General features: G+C 30.3%; 2 protein-coding genes across 7 annotated transcripts in view; both read left to right on the top strand.

The window, feature by feature from the left end:
• The first annotated feature begins 282 nt into the window (after positions 1-282).
• On the top strand, positions 283-4,310 carry LOC130446114 (ubiquitin-conjugating enzyme E2 variant 2). The gene is made up of 3 exons (XM_056782195.1): positions 283-764; positions 829-1,097; positions 1,204-4,310. The coding sequence occupies exons 1-3, from the start codon at positions 740-742 to the stop codon at positions 1,342-1,344; spliced, it is 435 nt and encodes a 144-aa protein (XP_056638173.1). The 5' UTR covers positions 283-739; the 3' UTR covers positions 1,345-4,310.
• Positions 4,311-6,985: 2,675 nt separating this feature from the next.
• Positions 6,986-21,423, top strand: part of LOC130445361 (hemicentin-1) — a 151,315-nt gene continuing 136,877 nt past the window's right edge. The window contains exons 1-3 of one of the 6 annotated variants that reach the window (XM_056780942.1): positions 6,986-7,085; positions 7,305-7,473; positions 14,319-14,510. In XM_056780942.1, coding sequence (XP_056636920.1) covers positions 14,384-14,510 — 127 coding nt within the window. In that variant the 5' untranslated portion in view covers positions 6,986-7,085; positions 7,305-7,473; positions 14,319-14,383. Of the gene's footprint in view, positions 7,086-7,152; positions 7,474-9,917; positions 10,124-14,237; positions 14,511-21,423 lie in introns of those variants that run through there. The other 5 variants (XM_056780941.1, XM_056780944.1, XM_056780945.1 and 2 more) reach the window with 5 other exon arrangements.

Genomic DNA, 21,423 nt, shown 5'->3' with positions numbered 1-21,423 from the left:
AGTTTTTTTTTATTTTTTATCTCAATTTAATCCTCATCCGTTTTTTATCCGGGTACCTGTAAGTGTGAACAACGCCATAAATTATACTGCCATTGACAGTGTGAATGGGACTTTAGTTATTAATTTAAGAGGTACAGTTATTTTAATTTTATCTATATATACAATATCATCTTTTAAGTAAAATATATTAATATATAAAAAAGTGTAATTAGTGCTCTGTTATGCTATAAAAAGTTTGATGACATTACAAATAAAAAAGTATTTAAATTATGAATTTTGAATGTTCTAGAAATTTGTTTGTATGTAATGGGCGCGTTCGCTAAACATGAGGATTTATGATATAATAAAAAATTGCTTTTATATCGATTTAATTAATGTAAATGATGAATAACTGAATTTCGATTGATCTAATAATTTGATCCTGCTTTTTAATTTATTATATTACGTATGGTGTACTAATTAAAATTTTAAAAATGATCGTGTTTTCTACTTTTAAGAACGTACTTTTTTTGACGGTGTGTCATCAAATAACCGTTCTCTATATAGATTGACGTAACGCATCTCTATTCTAGAAAGAATAAGAGTTTTAATCGTATAAGAAAACGCCGATTTTTTTGCATCCCACAAATAACTAGTTTCCAAAACCAATTATAATAGTGAAATTATTCAACACCTATCATTAAATTGAATATTTCCTTGCATAAATTTTTCGGAAAATATCGTATTTGTGAGTATTGTAATGGCGACCCAATCAACTGGTGTTGGTAAGTGATAATCGAAAATTATCTTATTTAATTGTTTATATTTATTTTATATAAATTATCGTAGTGGTACCTCGAAATTTCCGATTACTAGAAGAATTGGAAGCCGGTCAAAAAGGTGTTTCGGACGGTACGATTAGTTGGGGATTAGAAAACGACGATGATATGACACTTACGCATTGGATGGGCATGATCATCGGCCCCCCTCGAACACCCTACGAAAATAGAATGTACTCCGTTAAAATAGAATGCGGCCAAAGGTATCCCGATGACGCTCCAACCGCTAAATTTATTTCCAGAATTAATATAAATTGTATAAATACTAACACAGGTGTGGTAAGTAATATGTATATATTTTATATATATATATATATATATATATATATATATATATATATATATATATATATATATATATATTTATATATTTTATTGTTTTTAGCTTGATAGTAGACAGGTACCAGTGTTGGCAAGGTGGCAAAGAGATTATACCATTAAGACAGTGTTGCAAGAATTGAGAAGATTGATGACGCTTAAGGAGAACATGAAACTAACGCAGCCTCCCGAAGGCACTTGCTTCTAGCCTTTGAATCACCATAACAACACTCCACCAATATCTACGGTTACAACTTGTCCTTTGAGTGTCGATACCTGCACCACCCAAACTTGTTCTCTACTATAGATTCCAGACAACTGGAAAACCGTACAAAGTTGTAACCAAGATTTGTACAGCTTAATAAGCTATGTAGTTAAGTTACATTTTTAGCTAAGTTTACCTCTATAATATGTACGTATATATCCTGTAAATGTAGCAGCTTGTACACCAATCTGGAATTAATTGGCGAAAAGTTTCAATTTATTTTTTTTAATTTTTCCATTTCTTCCCTTCTAATTTCATCGCTAGTGCTACAGAGTGGCCTTGACTTTTTTATCTAATCTCTTGCAAGGTCGCTGTACCAATCTTTGTAGCATCTTCTTTGACCTTATCTCTCCATCTTAGCCTTAAATTTCTCTGTTTCCTAATCTAATGTATTAGTAGAGCTCAAAATCATATCTACGTCTCTAGACGTTCATTTCTAGGACAACCCTGTAAATTTTCCTCTCAAATGTCGATAGTAATGTCTGATTCGTTTTTGTTTCATTTTCTTCTATTAATTCCAATAAATTAAATTTTTATGTTTTTCTTAAGTTTTTTTTTGTATTTAAAGATTGCTTCTTATCAAGAATTGTTGTTTTCTCTTTGTGTTCATTAATATATTAATGATTTGTATTTGAATACTGTGAAAATCCTTTTTTTTTCATTTTATCCTATTTAGGTGTTCGTTGTTGCTTTTTTCTTCGCATTTATTAACAATTCTTGTTCTTCGACTCTACTTTCGACTACATTGACAACCCGTACAATATTTTATTTGCCAACAATTGTTTTTTGTGTTTCTTGACAATCTTCCTTCCTTCATTCATAATACAATGTAGTTTCCATTTTTAGATCAGTTTTTCTTGATTTCTGTTGTTCTTAACTTCAATTTTTGTAATTATTGACAACCCTTAATGATAAATTGTGTTTGTTTTGATTTTTTCTTGGCTGACAACCCCTGCAACATTTTTTTTATTAGCAAACGTCTATATTGACAATCTTCACACTCTTATTCATTACAGAATGTATTTTCCATATTCAGATCGGTATTTTGTTGTGTTCTTTGATTTTATGCACAATTCTTCACATTAGGTGCTTTTGCTTTGGTTTTGGTGTTTATTGACAACACCTTGATGAAAAGCTGTACTTTACATGTTGATTAACCTTCTTTTGCGATAATTTTTTATTAAACCTGTTCTTTTTGTTTATGTTAATCGACACCCGCTTTTTTTCATTTTTTCAATCTGCATTTGTTCCTTTTGTGTTTATTGACAATTTTAACTTCCTTATTCATTATGAAGTGTAGTTTCAATCTCCAGTTTATTTTTTATTAATTTTTGTTGGTTATTTTCCTCACACTTCTTCACATTAACAGCATTTCCTTTGATTTTTGTAATTATTGACAATCCCCACAACATTTTCATTATGTTTAATTGTTGTTTAGTTGTCTTTATTGACATTTCTTCGATTATCATTTATTATTAAATCCATTTTTTTTATTTCGTCTTCTTTGGTTATGATTTGTTATTGAACAAATTTTCTAACATTTCCGTCTTCATTGAAAACAGATACAATATTTTCATATTTAGCAATCGTCCTTTTTTGGCTCTATTGACAGTCTCCACAACAGATTCAGGAGGAATCGTCCTTTTTGTGTTTGTTGAAATATATTTTTGACCATCGCTTGTTATTAAATCCATTATCTAATGTTGTTTATATTTTCAAATCAGTTGTTTTTATTGTTTGTTGTTTTTTCTCATTACATTTTTCGCGTTTATTGACAATCTTTCATCATAACCTGTCATTAAACATATTTTCTTTTATTTTCGGGTTTATTGACAACCCCTACAACATTTTCTAGATGATAAATTGTCCTATTTGTATCTATTGACAATCTTTATTGACACCCTTATTCATTATCCAGTATCGGTTCTATCATCAGATAGGTTTTTCTTGATTTTCTATTCTTTGAGTTTATTGACAATTCTTGATCAAATGATTTACTTTTGTCTACATTGACAATCCCTACAACTTTTTTTTATGTTAAATTATCTTTTTTGTCTTAATTGACAATCTTCACACAAATATTATTTCACCAGTTCAGATCAGTTTTTACTTAATTTTTGTTGTTCTTTCTTTCGAGTTTATTGGCAATTCTTGATCACAGTTTTTCATTAAACGCTATTTATTTTACTTTTGTGTCTTTTTGACAATCCTTTTATCTTCATTTTTTATTGAAGGTTGTCAATTTTCTTTTTTTTTTTCGACAAACTAATTATTTTCACGATTTTTATTACATTTCCTCAGTTAATATGTTCTGAAGCTTAATATTATTATCTAATTCAAATACAGGGTGAGTATTTTGTCGTGTGTTTTAAATTGAACCACCGATTGATATAAAAATGCTTCTCGATTGGATGAATTTTAATTTTCGCCGATTATTTCTACTGTTTGCTTACAGTTCAATTGGGAAATTTGTTTATGGTAATTTTCGTTCGAAGAGGTCACGTTTTTCGTCATATTTTATGTTGAAGTGTACCACCGGAAGCTTTAAAATAAAATATAATATCGTAACGTTTCTAAGCTGTACCCAGTGTATGTAATTTTATATTAATTACATTTTAATTGTAATAGAAAATGTGTTGCCTGATATTTCGAAGATTTTAACCGAAAAATTTTCTTGTAGAAACGTCGTCGAGCTTTCGATGATTTTCTCCCACTGAAATTTGTCGTTTAAAACGTTTTTTGATTGTTTTTAATGGTTCTCTTACACAATATTTTGCAAAAATTATTTTATTTAATCGAAAACTAACTATTTAATATATATTTACATATTGAGTTTTATTCCTGCTAAGACAAAATAAACTTTTGTTTTTTTTGTAAATGTAAACCCGTGGAATTTAAATTTTCAGTAGTTTGGTTTTTTATTTTACCTTACCTCTTATCCTTAAAAATTTATCGAATAGAAATGGGTTTTAGTACCTCCAAACTCTAATTACTTGTGGAGAAATAACCATTGGTGGAATAGGTGCACCGCCAAATATCTATTTTTTTTTAAATAAATATTTTTATGTTGAAATTTAATGAAAAAAGTTTCGTTCAATATTTCAACTGTTCATTTTAACCAAATTAATATTTGTATTGAGTTTCAAACAAACAAACAGAATTAATTGAGATATATTTCCTCAATGTTGAACTCTAATAAATAAAACTTAACCATTGGTGGAATAGATGCTCCGCCGAATATTTATCAATTTTTTTCGAAAAGAAATATTTTTATGATGAAATTTACTGAAAAAAGTTTCGTTCAATATTTCAATAGGTTCATTTTAACAAAATTAATATTTTTTATTGAGTTTTTAACAAAAAAATCTAATATTAAAAGATATTTCCACCAACTGTGAAATCGAATAAATGAAACTTAACCTCTGGTGGAACAGTTGCTCCACCAGATACTTGTCAATTTTTTTTGCTAAGAAATATTTTTATGACGAAATGTATTGAAAAATACGTGCTTTTTTGAAAGTGGTTGCGGCGTTTGCTACAGTAGATCAAAAACAACAACGTATTGATGATTTAGATCAGTGCTTAACCATGTTTACATGTAATAAATGAGATCTTTTGCGTCGATATGTGACCATGGATCCATTTTTGTCGAACTTTAAAACAACGTCATTTCCATCAATGGGTGAATTAATTCAAATAAAACTTACCAACGCTGGAAAGGTACACCATCATATATTATTCGTTAAAACTTGAAGTAATACTTATAGCTGCAAAAAGTAATAACAGACCAATTTTTTTTTCAATATAAATTGTCCTTTAATCCCCAAATTTGCTCAAAAAGAGAAATATTACATTAATGGTTAAACTTAATCGTAACGAAATGGATATTTTGACAATGGAGTATTGCTGGTCATCTACATAGTAGTAGTAAATTATATATTTATTTATTCTTACATGATTATTGACTAATATGGTGGTTAGAAGAATTATTAAAATTTACTCATTCATTGAAGAGGTTAGTACACAAAAAGAAACAAAAATTTTGTGTGGGTGGGTAACTAAGTATGGATTATATTACATTAATTTGATAAGTAGCTGGAATACTAGAGGGCGTTATTTTATATATTTTAGCAAATATTATTTCTCTTGATAATTTTAAATAGAAGCATTGAAGGAGATATTTTAAAAGAAAGCTAAATTAACAATAAACAATATCAAGTTTATAATAATTGGGTAAATAGAGTTGGACTTCCAGACATTTTTTCATAACAAGGTTCCCACTCACCCGCATCTCTTATTTTAAGAGAAAACTTGCAAAATCAAAAAAGGTGTAGAATTTTTTGAAGAATTGGGTAAATTTTAAAACAATTGCTTCTTTAATTTCATATTTTCAAATGCGCCCTCTAGTGGAGGACCTAAACATATAAACTAATTGTTTGCAACATTGCTATTGCCATATTTATTGATATGTAATAAAAATTCACATACCAAAAAAGCGTGTTTTATACATGTTGATTTCTAGAAAAAGCAATTTAAACTAATCGAAAAACAGTCGATACGTATGCTCAAATCCCCTTAACTCCAACCAATCTCCATACTAAAGATTTATAACAACAGTTCGGTATTCACCGCTTCTAGCCCGAAGCTTCCATAAAAAAAAAGATTATTAACGGATCCCGCCGCTATATTTACCCCTCAGTCTTTTCAGTATGTCGCCCTTTCTTAATTTCACCCCGAGATACGATCCTGACCAGAGTATCGTTACACCCCCTCGGTGTTATTCACTGCCACGTTACCATGGCAACAGACGCATCTTTTCATCTGATACGCACACAATTCTCGTCGTGGATTGATCAGACGGATAATAGTAATGGAACTTCGTTCGATTGCTACAAGATTTTCTCTGATTTCTAATAATATAACGAAAAAAGAAAACAAAATGTCTTATATTAAAAGATTATATAAATATTTTCATTAAAAAGATACGAACAAGAAAAAAAGTATAAAGAGTTCGAAACGTCTATTTTGAGTTTTATATATGAAGCTAACAAGCCACGTCACTAAATTTTTTTTTGATTTAATAAAAAAGTTCTAGAATCGAAACGGCGTTCGTGCATTTCACTATGGGCGTTGAACATAAGAAAAGAGATTAAAGTGATTAATTATTTTGAGTCGACTGAAAGTGTGTGGAGAAATGTCAACGCAATGTTTATAGTATAGTCTATTGAACTGATATTATTAACAAATCACCCTGTATAATATTTAGTAGAACATATAGATGTAAAAATATTTTTTGGTTATTATTATAACTAGAAATATTATTTTATATTAAATATGGCAACATCGTTTTTTATTAAAATTAACGTGCGTTGTTATCAATAATATTTAAAATAACTAGATTGGAATCATGAAAAGTATTGATATTTATTTAATAAAGGTGTCTAATACACAATTTTTATTTAATTTTGTTTGTTTAATTATAAAGTAATTATACAATTTAAATGAATGTATTTTATTGGTCCGGAATTTACCCTAGTAACTACGTTTTTAAGATAGTAGGCTGATGTCATTGACAGGTCGACGTCGGCAAACGCCTACTTATCCTTTGATTACATTATTATTAGAACAAGGTGGTGCGTATGTAAAAAGTGAAAGTTGTGTATTAAATTATCATCGTTAGAAAGGTCACTATTGTATATTTTCAACTTAATTTAGTATAAATACTTTTATTAAATTCCATTACATATTTTTCTTCATAACATTTATACGTTAACATCTTTTATTTGTTAAATTGTTGGTTAGGTATATATATTCAGACGACCACCGTTTTGATTATTTTAGACTATCTAAATTCTTTTTTAGTATTTATTATTTTATTATTTGTGAATCGTTTAAAATTTCAGGATAGTGTTTTAACATAGTGGACTATGTTATAATGTGATATAAAAAGTAATATTAGTTAAAAATGTGGTGTATCGTAATCGTAGGTGTTTTTTCGGTAATTTCGGTCCCTGTTCAAAATGAAGACACTTTCCAAGATCCAATACGACAACAAAGATGAAGTAATATCACGTAAGTATTTATTATTTCATTTATTAACGTACATCTATTTTATACGGTTGTTTTTCATGCAGTTATTAGTCTGTGTATTTACTATACAGGCTGTATCAACAAAATAGTTCATAATTAACTTTTATTCTTCACTTCACCAACTACTACAACTTTTCGGGCTATTATTGGTCTTTTATAAATTGTATAGAACAATAGAAATAAGTTTATTACTCTCCCTTATTTTAATAAAAATAGATTATATTTTACATCGAAACGTGCTTTGGTGGGTTCATACATTATATGATTTATAATTGCACATGGTGTTTAGTGCTTTTATTTTTTTATTAAAAGAAATATCTCAATTTAATCGTTATTTCAATTCTTTTTCAATAAATACAGTCATTATATATATATAAAAAAAAAAATAATTATATCAGTTGAGTTTACATTTTCAATTATTTCTTTTCGTGATTTGGAATTTTATTGAAATTACGAGACATTGAACAAGCAAATATACAAATCAGTCTGATTAAACTGGATCTGGACACAATTTTCGTGATAACTTTGCATGTAATTGAATCTCGTACGTTTTCCAATCCTATTGATAAATATTAACGATTCATTTACCATACAGGATGATTAAAAAATTGTGTTTATAATACACCGAAAAACCATTTTGTTTCCATTAGTAAAATAACTCAAAATATATTTTACTTGAGACAGGATCGTACTTAAGATAATGTAGAATAAGACTGGAACTTATTGAGAAGAAGTTTTTTAATTGATATTTTATTTTTAGTCAAGAACAAGTGTTCACCTAATTGTTTACTGATTATAGTTCATTTACACATTTTTTTATGGTTAAAATTAATAATATACTAAATTTTTAATTTTTCAGTATATAATATCGGTCAGAAGTTTTTGCACACCCTATAGTTTGCGTGATACATAACAAATAATAATTCGATCGATTTTGATATTTATACAGGGTCTTAATGCAAAAATAAAATAAAATAATTATGTGTCAAGAAAAATTTTCTGATACGACCCCTCGTTTCTGAAAGTATATTTTCTAAATTAAACATTCTAACACTATAAATTTTTAATTAATGATTACGTATATCCACGCATTGTTTTTGACGAAATTAATGATTTTAAACTACTATCTGAAGACCAGGGGCGGCTTATGCCCAATGGTTAACAATCCCAAACTTTTCTAGGGACAACCTGTACAATCTAAACATAACAAAATAAATTTTTTCAATTGATAAATGCAGTCCAGGAACAACTTGTACTTTAAACAACATACAGGGTGTTTCTAAATTAATGCAGCAAAATTCGAATGGTGATTGTTCTTATGAAATTAAAATGTACTATAACAAAATTTTCTTCTAAAGGTGGTGTGCTGCTAATTTCACCCCCGTATAATGTAAAAGGAATATTGAAAAAATACTCGTGATTAGTCCTTTGTAGGTGCACGAAAATTACAAAATTACAAGTTCCTAGCTTTAAGTAAATAAGAAAAAAACCCAATTTTGGTCACTAAGTTTTAAGTGTAATATCTCGGAAAGGGGTGGGCTGAGAAAATTTCGTTAATAAGAGCAATCATCACCTGAATTTTGTCGCATTAATTTGGAAACACCCTGTATATAAATGAGAATATAGTACATAATAATAAATCTACATAGAATAATTGCTATACATTTTTGACTAATCGACGGAACCTTCTTTTCCATTTAATATTTTGGCTTTCTCTGTAACATTTTCGAGAAATAAAATCAAAAAAATATAAATAAATAGACTTTCCTAGAAATTATTAAAAAGAAATACTGTAAATAAATCGCTTGCTACTAAAAAATTATATATAAATAAATATTGAACGAGTTTTGCCAATTATAAAAAATGTGACGCCATTCGAAAAGCGCTGCGCGAATTCGCCGAATTTTTAAAACTCCATAGTATCTGAACAGGGCCGGCTTAGAGAATGTTCATCTTTTTTTCTAGACCGCCCTAAATGTTTTCTATCGTCAAAGTTCCTGGTGGATGCATACCTGTAAACTACGGTTCTTGTAAATCAAATTTTACTCAATGATTTAAAAAATTTGATGACATATAAAAGACAACGTTTTGAACCCCTTTAGTTCTGCCACTGTTTACTTTTGTTGCATTAAAAAGTTTTTTAATGAAGTACGATTCCCCTTTAAACGAGACTGTTTGAGCGACAATAGCTAAACAAAGAATAGAAAGGAATGTTTTTAAGAGAAGGGTCTTAATAAACGGCGACTTCGTTTTTTTCGGGAAATTTGATGTCTTCGATTTTGCATCTCGATTTTTTTTTTGATTAACAACTTGAGAATTGTGAGTGATGAGCATGATTACGGTTTCCACCACTGAAAATAAACACCCCGTCGTGTTTCTCGACGCACGCAGCTCGCGGATGCGGTGTAAGTTACCAACGAAGAGACAGTTAGTTGATGTAACGCGACGTCAGCACCTCGACGCTCTTCGGTTTCAATAAACATCGAAATACGTCGCGGTAAACTTTGTTTTGTGTACCCGTGTCGGGTGGTGGTGGTTTTCCTAATTTTAACAAACCGAAATGTGTAAAAACTAATAAGTGGATTCATTTTTATAACTTTTGAGGTAATTCCTTTCAAAAATTGAACCAATGGTAACAAATATTCTTGAACACCCCATATATATATATATATATATATATATATATATATATATATATATATTACGTCAAATTAATTCATATATACACACTGTATATGGTGTTGAATAGTCAAATTTGCAATGGAAAAAAATTTTACTTAGAATTTTGAAAATGATATCAATTTCTCAAAAAAAAAGAGAACAAAAAACAATTTTTTTACTTTGTCTTTTATTTAAAATATATATATATATATATATATATATATATATATATATATATATATATATATATATATATATATATATATATATAATAACATTAGGTTGTAATCTATCTCGCGAGATTGTGAACTGTCGAAGGATTGTGAACTGGTAGATTGTAATCTATCGAAGTGAAATTGTCAAATTGTCAATTGCCTGAAAGCTATTCTTGGTTGGTCGCCATTATCGAGTTATTTTCAACATGAAATCAATCTACAATCACCAAAACATCGTTTGCTTACAATCGAATTAACAAACAAATATGGCGGCGCGCGGCATATGTCGTTCAACCAATCAGCGCGTGAGATGCGATTCGTTTCACAAACTTTTGACAGTTGACATTCTCGCGAGATGGATTATAACCTAACATTATTTACAAATTTACGGTGATATATATATATAATCTGAATTTCGGTAACTACTTAGTATACAGGGGATTTTGGGGGCTGTTAAATCGATTTATTGGGGAAATTTCTATTTTATTTTATAAAACAATATTTCATATGTCGAATATTGAAATTTCCTTTCACGTTTCGAATTTACGAGAACGCATTAAAAATTTTCGCGGCTACTGCCAAATCCAATGAAACAACTCTTCAATAGACCACGAAAAATGTTCGTTTCGAATCAATGTCATTCACATTATTTTCTAATCGAATAATGTGGAACGCACATTTTGTGAAGGGGGAAAATGTGTAGTTAGGCAGATCTATCGATCGCATCACAAATATGTTCAGTGAATTGACTCTGAAACTTCCCTTAGAAACATTGGTAATCGATTTTTCTCCTTATACGTAATCGATTATTGTTAGAAAACTGTTTTATGTGTAGATTAAGATTTTCCATAGTTTTCAAACAATGTAAAAAATGTTAAACACGAAGTACTGATAATGAAAATATCGGATTTAGGAAAATTTCGTAACATTATTTATATGTGGATCATCCTATATAATAAAATTATGTTTCAAAATGTGGTAAAACAATTAACAATTAAAAATAGACGTAATTCAGGATGATTCAAGATTGTGAGCAAATACAGAGTGTTGCTTCAAAAATATCCATACAGTCATATTTTTCAGGGACATACTGTATATAATTTTTTTTATTTACGATAGTACGATAATAAATCGATGTATGTAGAGTTTCATTTCAATTTGAGAGAGGAAATTTCAGAATAATTCTAAACTAACAAGAAATACAGGGTGTTGCATAAAAGAATGTCAATAAAATTATATCTTTAATGTGGATCACCCTATATAATAAAATTAGGTTGTAAAATGTGATAAAAAAATTAAAAATAAACGTAACTTACGATAATTCCACTGATTCCAGATTGTCAGCGAATACAGAGTGTTGCTTCAAAAATATCCATACAGTTTCGTATTTTTCAGGGACACACTGTGTATAATTATTCTCTTTTTACGATAGTGCAATAATAAATCGATGTATGTATTGACTCATTTCAGTTTGAGAGAGGAAATATTAGAATCATTTTAAAGTAACAATAAATACAGGGTGTTGTATAGAAAAATGTCATTGATTTTATATCTTTAATGATCACCTCATATAACAAAATTGTAAACTATATGAAACAACCCTCTAGCAATCGCGTTGCTAAGTAAATTGCTTAGAAATTATATATTCTGTATTGTTAGTCAAAAGCTCTTTAAAATAACGTCAAATTTAAAAAATAGTATACGCAGAACCGGACTTACAGTGGTGGACCTAAAATTCTGAAAATAATTTCCACGTGTTTTTCGGAGCTGAAGCTGTAAGACAATCCGTTCCTGTCAATAATTTTCTCAAGAATCCAAAAAATAAATCGTATACCGAGGGTAGCTTAAGAAAGTGTCAAGAAGTTCTCAAACAGTTTATGTTAAAAATCCAATCAAAATCAAATTTTTGTACGATAAGTCGACATTGAGTTTTGAATTCTTGTTTATAGAGAAGCTTTATTCGGTCGATTTTGTTAAATATGTGTAGGGTTGAATTATTTCCCCTCCATTTACCATGATGTTTAATGACGCGTGCATGACACGTTCGTGGGCAACGAAATATCAATAAATTATCATCAATCAGAATCAATCGGACAGTGTACGTCAAGTGGTAGCGTAGCCATTGTTTTCGTTTTTTATCACATACGGGGTGGTACTCAAAAATAAATTTTCCAAATTTCATCATCTATATCACATTATCGATTGTATATTTCAAAATTCAGTCCACAAGATTGTTGGAAGCTACCCTTCGACAATAAATTTCCTCCCCTTAGTCGTTACAATAACACTCATCATTGTATGTTTTTGTTTTGTAATGCATCGGTTCGGTATTGTTGAAACTACGAAGTAAATTGAGCGGTGCCAACTCCCCCTTTTCGTGGTTATTTTTCTTTTATATCGACACACCCTATATGGTTGAGGCAATTGTTATCATGTGTTGAGAATATCAATTTTCATACAACTACACGAGGGCTTAATTCAAACATTACTGCCCAGATTTCTATTCTATTCATTTAGATGTCTTTAAGAAGCTACGTCCTGTATTTTTTTGTAATTAAGTCTATTTTTTCACAGCACCCTGTATTCATCAACCATCTTGTATTATCCTCAAATTTCCCTTTTAAAATTGAAATTTGGTCATTTTCTTATGATATTATCAAAAATGATAAAACTTGTATGTCCCTGAAAACTATGAAACTGTATCGATATTTTTGAGGCAACACTCTGTATTTGTTGACAATCTCGAATCATCCTGAATTATGTCTATTTTAATTGTTTTATCACATTTTACAATTTTGTTATATGAGGTGATCATTAAAGATATAAAATCAATGACATTTTTCTATACAACACCCTGTATTTATTGTTACTTTAAAATGATTCTAATATTTCCTCTCTCAAACTGAAATGAGTCAATACATACATCGATTTATTATTGCACTATCGTAAAAAGAGAATAATTATACACAGTGTGTCCCTGAAAAATACGAAACTGTATGGATATTTTTGAAGCAACACTCTGTATTCGCTGACAATCTGGAATCAGTGGAATTATCGTAAGTTACGTTTATTTTTAATTTTTTTATCACATTTTACAATATAATTTTGTTATATAAGGTGTCCACATTAAAGATATAATTTTATTGACATTCTTTTATGCTGTAACTTTGAAATTATTTTGGAATTTTCTCCCTCAAATTGAAATTAGTCTCTACATACATCAATTTATTATCGTACTATCATAAAAAGAGAAAAATTATATACAGTAAGTACCTGAAAAATACGAAACTATATGGATATTTTTGAAGTAACACTCTGTATTTGCTTACAATCTTGAATCATTCTGAATTACGTCTATTTTCAATTGTTTTATCACATTTTACAATATATTTTTTTTTATATAGGGTTATCCAAATCAAAGATATAATTTCATTGACATTCTTTTATACAACACCCTGTATTTGTTGTTACTTTGAAATTATTTTTAAATTTTCTCCGTCAAATTGAAATGAGTCGATTTATTGTCGCACTATCGTAAAAAGAGAATAATTATATACAGTATGTCCCTGAAAAATATGAAAGTGTATCGATATTTTTTAAACATCACTCTGTATTTGTCGACAGTATAGAATCATTCTGAATTACGTCTATTTTTAATTGTTTTATCACATTTTACAATATAATTTTATTATATAGGGTGATCCACATTCATGGTATCTTAGTACGAGAACTATTATGTATAGTGTGTCCCCGAAAACTACGATTCACTCAATACTATTCGCCAAATAACCTCAAAATCATATACAGTGTGTAATTTTCTGAATCAATTAATTTTATAAAACTGTCGGTGTATAACGGGAATTAAATAAGTGGAAAATAAAAGAAAAACAAAAATCTGATTCGAATTTTCGATTGGAAAGCGCAGACGTTGATTAAATTCCTTGTTGACAGGTCGGAATGTAATTTCGAAAATTAGTTTTTTCGTGACAGTGAGACTTGGGACATTCTGATAGTGGATGTACCAAATAGTAGCGACTTTGAAACACAGACATGGTATTTATGACGTCATGAAAACTACGTCGCGTGGGTATAAACGATGGACGCGGTCTGCCCTGATGTTTCTACTCGTATTTTCATTCATAGGTAAGTGATTTTATGACAATTATCATTTTCAAACGTTGCCAGATTTTCAAATAAATATGATAATTGACGAAACGCTCATTATCGCGATGGGTTATTTATGGTTTAATCTTAAATAGTTAAAACTTGAATGTTCCTCATAGATCAGAAAGTTTAACCGACTATTTCGACGCGACTGTTTTAACGATGCTCCTTTCCAAGTTAGTTTCCAAAGGAGCGCGTTGTACTAATTTATTGCAAATTAACTCCCACCTATTAACTCTCTAAACTTGAGAGTTGAGCCATGAGTAAGTTCGTGTGTGAGCTCGAGGTTTTAATTTAATATATGTTTATACCTGAAGACGTATCACTTTATGAGCGTTTATAAGGCCAACTGAAATTTAATTCCGTTCTTAATAACGAAAGAACAATTTTTCTTAGTCTATTTCGCAAGAAAAAACATTTATATAAATACAGGGTGTTTATAAATTCATTACACAAAATTATCGGGAAACGTACAAGAAATTCTTAAAAACGGGCTCTGTTGCCGACGCGCCACGTTCTGGAGACCGGTATCTGTAACATCGGACGAAAAGATGGAAACAGAAGAAGTATTAATCTTATCTGGGTGGTGTGTGTGGGCAGATATCCATGCAGGGTCCATACTTTTTTGATAGTCACGTGACTGGCCAAAGTAATCTGGAAATCACCGAAGATTTCCGTCGGCAGATGGACAACGATCCAACGAACATCCGTAATTTAATGTGCTTCTTTGAGAATTCGTCCTCATTCGTTGTATCATCTTGGAGAATTCGTTCTAATTCGTTGTCTCATCTTAGATAATTCGTCTTAATTCGTTGTATCATCTTGGAGAATTCGTCCTCATTTGTTTATTATCTTGGATAATTCGTCCTCATTTGTTTATTATCTTGGAGAATTCGTTCTCATTCGTTGTATCATCTTGGAGAATTCGTCCTAATTCGTTTTAATATCTTGGAGAATTCGTCCTCATTCGTTTATTATCTTGGAGAATTCGTCCTCATTCGTTGTATCATCTTGGAGAATTCTTCCTCATTCGTTAATAATCTTGGATAATTCGTCCTAATTCGTTTTAATATCTCGGAGAATTCGTCCTCATTCGTTTATTATCTTGGAGAATTCGTCTTCATTCGTTGTCTCATCTTGGAGAATTCGTCCTAATTCGTTGAATCATCTTGGAGAATTCGGGTATCTGCTTTCCTTAACCAACCTTTTGAATCTGCTAGAACCGGATTGGTTCTACGATGCATCTCAACCACTTTTCTATTATCTTTTCGTATTCTCTCATCACTACACTTATCAAACATATTCCTTTATATTTATCTCAATTCGTTTTCCCTCTTTTTTGTGTATTGTCGTTATTAGTCCAATTCTTCTCTTCTCTTCAATACACAAGGCTTTTGTCCACTCCAAACCTTTATTGGGGTGGATTATTCCCCTTGTTCTTTTGCTATAGTTTTTTATTGGTACTTTTTTATCTTTTCCATCACGTAATCTTTTTATTTTTTTTTATTTTACTTCATTTTTGTTATTATTTTTTTTCTTCCTCTTCTTCTTTTTCGTTTTCACCATCTTCGTATAATTTATTTTCATACTAATCTTCCTATTTTTCCCAATTATCTTGTTTTATACCATTCTTATCTTTTATCCCTTTTGGTTTTGGGGTAGTGTTTGATGATTTATATATTTTTTTCTAATTTCTTTTTCAGTCATTCGTTCTTTTTTCTTATATTTGCTTTGTTCTTTTGTGTCTTATAATCTCTTCTGTTTTGTTCTTGTCCTTTATTGATTCGTTCCTTTCTTTATTTTCCGTCTTCTTCTCACTATTCCTCATATCAGTCTTTGTTTGTTTTCCTTGTTAATACTTGTTCTGTTGTTTTCACCATATCATTTTGTAGTTATTTTTTTTATTGTCGCCTCATTTTTTAAATCCACCTCTTACCTGTTGTTAATTTATCACTTTGATATATCGGAATCTCGATTTCACTTTTCCATTTCCACTTCATTGTGGATAGAATAGATTGAAAGTCCTTCTGCGGGTGCATTTTTCCAACGACAAAGGGTAAGGGACACGTATAGAGAGACGCGAATATTATACACGTTTCGGATTGGATTTCTGAGCTGTCAAGCAAAATCTCCGGGTCCATTAGGAAATTGAGAACGAAGCGACTGACCGTTGTTTGTCAAAAAGGCTCTAAAGAATGGTTGCTGTCAGTAAAAACGACAGACACATGTTTTATATGTCATGCGTGTTAAAACAAGATTTTTTTAATTATCGCGCTCGTTTTTTAACGATTTTAGTTTGGATTCTTTAATTAAATGGTGCTAAAAACCTTCTTTCCCGGCTAATACAGAATGGCGCAATAAAATGTAGAAAAAGTTGTGTAGATACGCTTTAGTCACTTCGACGGGAAGCGTCGTGCATTTTACGAGAACTGTCATTCAAACTTTGCTACAATATGTCAAATCTGTCATTGACATCTTATAGTTTCACGAAAGTTGTTCGGGCACGAAGCACTTCGAAGCAATTGGTCGCATGTATCATGTCACACGTCACATGTCGCATTGTCATATGTCACATGTCATATGTAACATGTCATATGTCACATGTCATATGTAACATGTCATATGTCACATGTCATATGGCACATGTCACATGTCACATGTCATATGTCACGTGTCATATGTCACGTGTCATATGTCACGTGTCATATGTCACGTGTCACATGTCACATGTAAAAGTGGCTGTGATATTCATGGAACTAATTTTAAACTGTCTATTTACGTTATTCAATCTGAAGAACAATCATTTCTAAACGCGTCATTGCTTTAATACTTTTAGAATTTTGACAAAATGCATCTGAGGATACAAAGCATGGTTTTGTAGAGAATGGTCTAGATATGTTTCAATCCAAGAAAACGGGGACTATCATGAGGAGATGAACTCAGATAGGTTCGAGGGTTGGTTTAAGGGAATTTTAAATAAACTTGAGGACGGATCAGTCATTGTAATGGACAATGCATCCTACCATTCCAGAAAATTAGACCAGTGTCCCACAAGTTCCACAAGAAAAGCGGACCTACAACAGTGGTTAAGGGAACGAAATATTAATTTTGAAAACAATATGGTGCGGGCAGAACTATTGGCATTGGTTAAAGAGAATCGGCCATTAGTCCAAAGATATGTCGTTGATGAGATGGCCAAAGAGAAAAATAAAATTGTTTTACAATTGCCACCTTACCATTGTGAATTCAACCCAATTGAACTCATATGGGCACAAATCAAGGGTGAGGTGGCAAGAAAAAACACAACATTTAAAATTAATGGTGTCCAAACTTTATTTACTAAAGCTTTAAATAATGTTACCCAAACCAATTGGAGTAAGGCAATCCAACATGTCCGCTTTTTTCGAAATAAAATGTGGGACATTGATAATTTAATGGAAAAACAAGTGGAACCTCTAATAATAAATTTAAGAGCTGATTCGTCCTCGTCGGAATCAGATTCCGATTTAGATTAAAATAAAAATTCATCCGCCCTTATATCCTTCTCAACCACCTTTTTTGAAAAACAAAGAATTTATTCAGGAAAGGACCTTGTGTTGTTTATAAAGATTATTATTATTATTATTATTATTATTATTATTATTATTATTATTATTATTATTATTATTATTATTATTTTAAAATTTGAAATAAAGGTTCTCATTTGCTCCTGATTGGGTCTTTTTTCATATCAATGGTGAAAATCCTTCGAAATTGACGTTTCTGAAACAAGGAGATACCCAAACTCAAACACCACAAATCACTACATAGTTCTATGGGCAGTAATCTCGAGTAGGGTACTAATTGGTCGTTTTTCTTTGTGGCGAAACGTCACTTCAACAACGGCGAATTCTAGGATTTGGTTTCGATAAGACGGAACTACCAATTGCGAGTTAACAGTTAGTAGTAGGGATGTTCCCAGGGAGACTGATTTGGAAAAAAGATGATATTATTCAAACGGAAAGTCTACAGTAATAATTCGAGGGGGTTGAAGTAGTGCCGTCATTAATTCACCCTGTTCCATCTACCCCAACGATTTTCCATGCGTCCAGGATTCACTCGAATCTTCGACAGTTTTTTTGGATATTCGCGTTATTTTTATAACATTTTTTATTCCTGTGATAAATCCGGGTGGCTGTAGTGGTACTAAAATCTTTCTGAGAGCATTGCATTGTCGTAAAGCATAACTAAATACACGGTGCTTAGATAAAAAGTGAATCCGTCTATAGTTTAGGTAGAAAATTAGAAAATAATTGAGGTTTTAGTGAAAGAAAAAATGTAATGTCATCTTATACACATTTTTTACAATTCTGATGAAATTTTATGAAAATATGTTTTGGAAGTTGATATATCCGATGAATTTGTTTTTATATCTGATTTTCATAGAGGGCGCTAGTTACACGGTCCGTACCAAACTTCTTATGCAAATTTTTTAAGGTTATCTTCATACAGATTTTCGTAACTTCCTCAGTTATTAGAAAAACAATTGAAATCGAATTTTTTCTCAATTCAATTTGATCATTTTCGTTTTATCACCGAAAGACAGTTGGTAACAGTTGCGACAAGTGAGATTTCGACTATAAAGAGAAAGCCCTTTATACAATCTATCATCATACATCACAGAAAATTTCTTTTATCCGCTATTAAGTTACCAATCAGGTTCGACTTTGTACAGAGGCGTTTTAAACGAGGAAAAAAACTTTTTCACTTTCCACCCCTTAAAATATTGAGTTATAAAAGAAAATTGAATACGTGAACAAGTAGTTTTACAGGGAGGATCGAGTTTAATAACCTTTAGTGAGTAATATAATGGAAACGTCAAGAAAACGTCTATAGGTGCTCCAAGGGTAAACACACCCTTAATTTAATAACGATTAGCGTTACAATAGAAGGAGAATGTTTAATCTAACGAAAATGGAAATAGCGATTAAATTGCAATTTAAAATAATCCTTCAGGCAACAAATCAATAACGAAAATTTTTTCTATATACTGTGTATGTTTCACAATTGAAAAACTAAATTTTTTATAAAAATCTTAGAAATTTAAAATTTTTAACTATGTAAGAAAACGATTCTTATTGGTTTTCTGTTATGACGATATAGGTTTAATAAAAACATTTAGAAGTTGTCTGATCACGAGGTTATCGTTGCCGTTAACGCAGCACGTGTGTTGATATATTACAGTTTTCATTTATTAGTTATTGAATAAACCTTTTATAGGTTAAGTTCTCACGTTATTACTTAATCACGTTAAAAATAAAAAGCATAATAAATGAAATCACTATAAAAAATTAAATTTGAATCTTGAAGAGTTGAATTAAGCCATTGGGAAACGTCAAAAATTCGTTTTGTGTAGTAATATCACGAAAAAGTCTTGTGTATATAGAAACGATAAACGAAACGTAACGATGTATAGAAAAAAAAAACAACTTGACAAGGTATTTATGATTTTTGTTCCACCGTTACATAATTCCAGTACAAAAGTTTCATCGAAACCAAATGGAAAATGAACAACACGATAATTTAATGGGGAGGCTCACAAAAGCCATTCGTTTTTTCGATTTCGGAGGGTTGTATATGTATTTTTTGTCGTAATTTACGAGTCTACTGGTTTAGTATGTTTATCACATTTTTGTGGAACTTAACAATCGTTATGAATATTTAACTTTTTTCTTGATTTTATTGGTAAATATTAATTCTATTGAAAATAACCTTGTATATCATAGCATAGTAAATAACTGGACACTTTAAATCTTTTCAGGAGTGTTAAGAATTTTTCTACATTTCTCTATATCATTGAGAATTATTTCCGGATGTTTTAGATGATTTTTTAGTACTTTTGAGAGTTCTAGACTAATCTAGAACATTATAGATGACTCTAAAACATTCTACAAGACTTCAAATCCTTCTAGAAATATTTAAGAATGACTAGAATTCTTATTGCCTGCTTTTTTTTGATAATTATCATTGCTGGTAAATTATAGATTACTCTATCATGTTTAGAGGTCGTAATATCAATTACAAACTCTAAAGAACAATTTCAATTCCACTTTTATAGCTCTCGAATACTCTTTGAAAGAACTTTTTCTTTTATAAAGGTGTGAATCTCGAGACGTAATTAAGAGGAGTATCGATTTCTGTCTGGTTCGCAGTATCTTATACAGGACAGTTTGTTTTTTATTTCTTTTCGACGGTTCTTTACAACCCGGAGGTGTTGTAGGTTGAAAGTTGAGGAGTTTTCTCGTAGTTTTCGTGTGCCATATAAAATTGTTATGTGGGTTGTTCAAAAGTTTCTGATTTAATTGAGTAAATAAACAATGTCGACCAAAGTAAAACAGATGAGACGTCGAGATGTGGTACAACAAAGATTTTTCTCTTTCAAATAATTAATCCATGGTGGCATTTCCATCGACAGAATATCTTCTAATCATCATGCAGGGCAATCAAATGTTGAATATCTTCATCAAGGCATTAGCACCAATATTTTCCTTCTGTTTAGAACTCGTCTCCGCCCTGGAGCCGGTCCTGTCTCGATTTAGTGAAATTTTTAAAATTCGGCGCGTCGCTTTTGATGTTTATTTTTATTATAGCAGGTGGTTTATTTATATTGTTTCTTTTGAAATATTTTTCTTTCATTTTCTAGAACATTTTAGAATTTCTTTGGGATATATAAGGCGTTTATGTAGAGCAGTTTAGTTTAGTTTATAATAAATAATTTGAAAATATTTTGAACCTGATTAAGATTATTTGATAAAAATATAATTTCGAGTTCAGTTTTGCGATTGCAGGGATGTCGATTTTGTTTTTCTCAAGTACGAAGTTACTAAAATAATTTCTTTATCGTTGTTATTGA

Source organism: Diorhabda sublineata, chromosome 6 (assembly GCF_026230105.1).
Source record: "Diorhabda sublineata isolate icDioSubl1.1 chromosome 6, icDioSubl1.1, whole genome shotgun sequence".
NCBI classification, from domain to species: domain Eukaryota; kingdom Metazoa; phylum Arthropoda; class Insecta; order Coleoptera; family Chrysomelidae; genus Diorhabda; species Diorhabda sublineata.
Note: the sequence above shows the minus strand (reverse complement) of the source record. Positions and strands in the feature narration are given on the sequence as shown.

Excerpts from the sequence above, each read along its gene's own strand:
- LOC130446114 (XM_056782195.1), top strand. The coding sequence starts at position 740 with ATGGCGACCCAATCAACTGGTGTTG. Across the intron at positions 765-828 it reads GACCCAATCAACTGGTGTTG|TGGTACCTCGAAATTTCCGA; the intron begins GTAAGTGATAAT and ends AAATTATCGTAG. Across the intron at positions 1,098-1,203 it reads TAAATACTAACACAGGTGTG|CTTGATAGTAGACAGGTACC; the intron begins GTAAGTAATATG and ends TATTGTTTTTAG.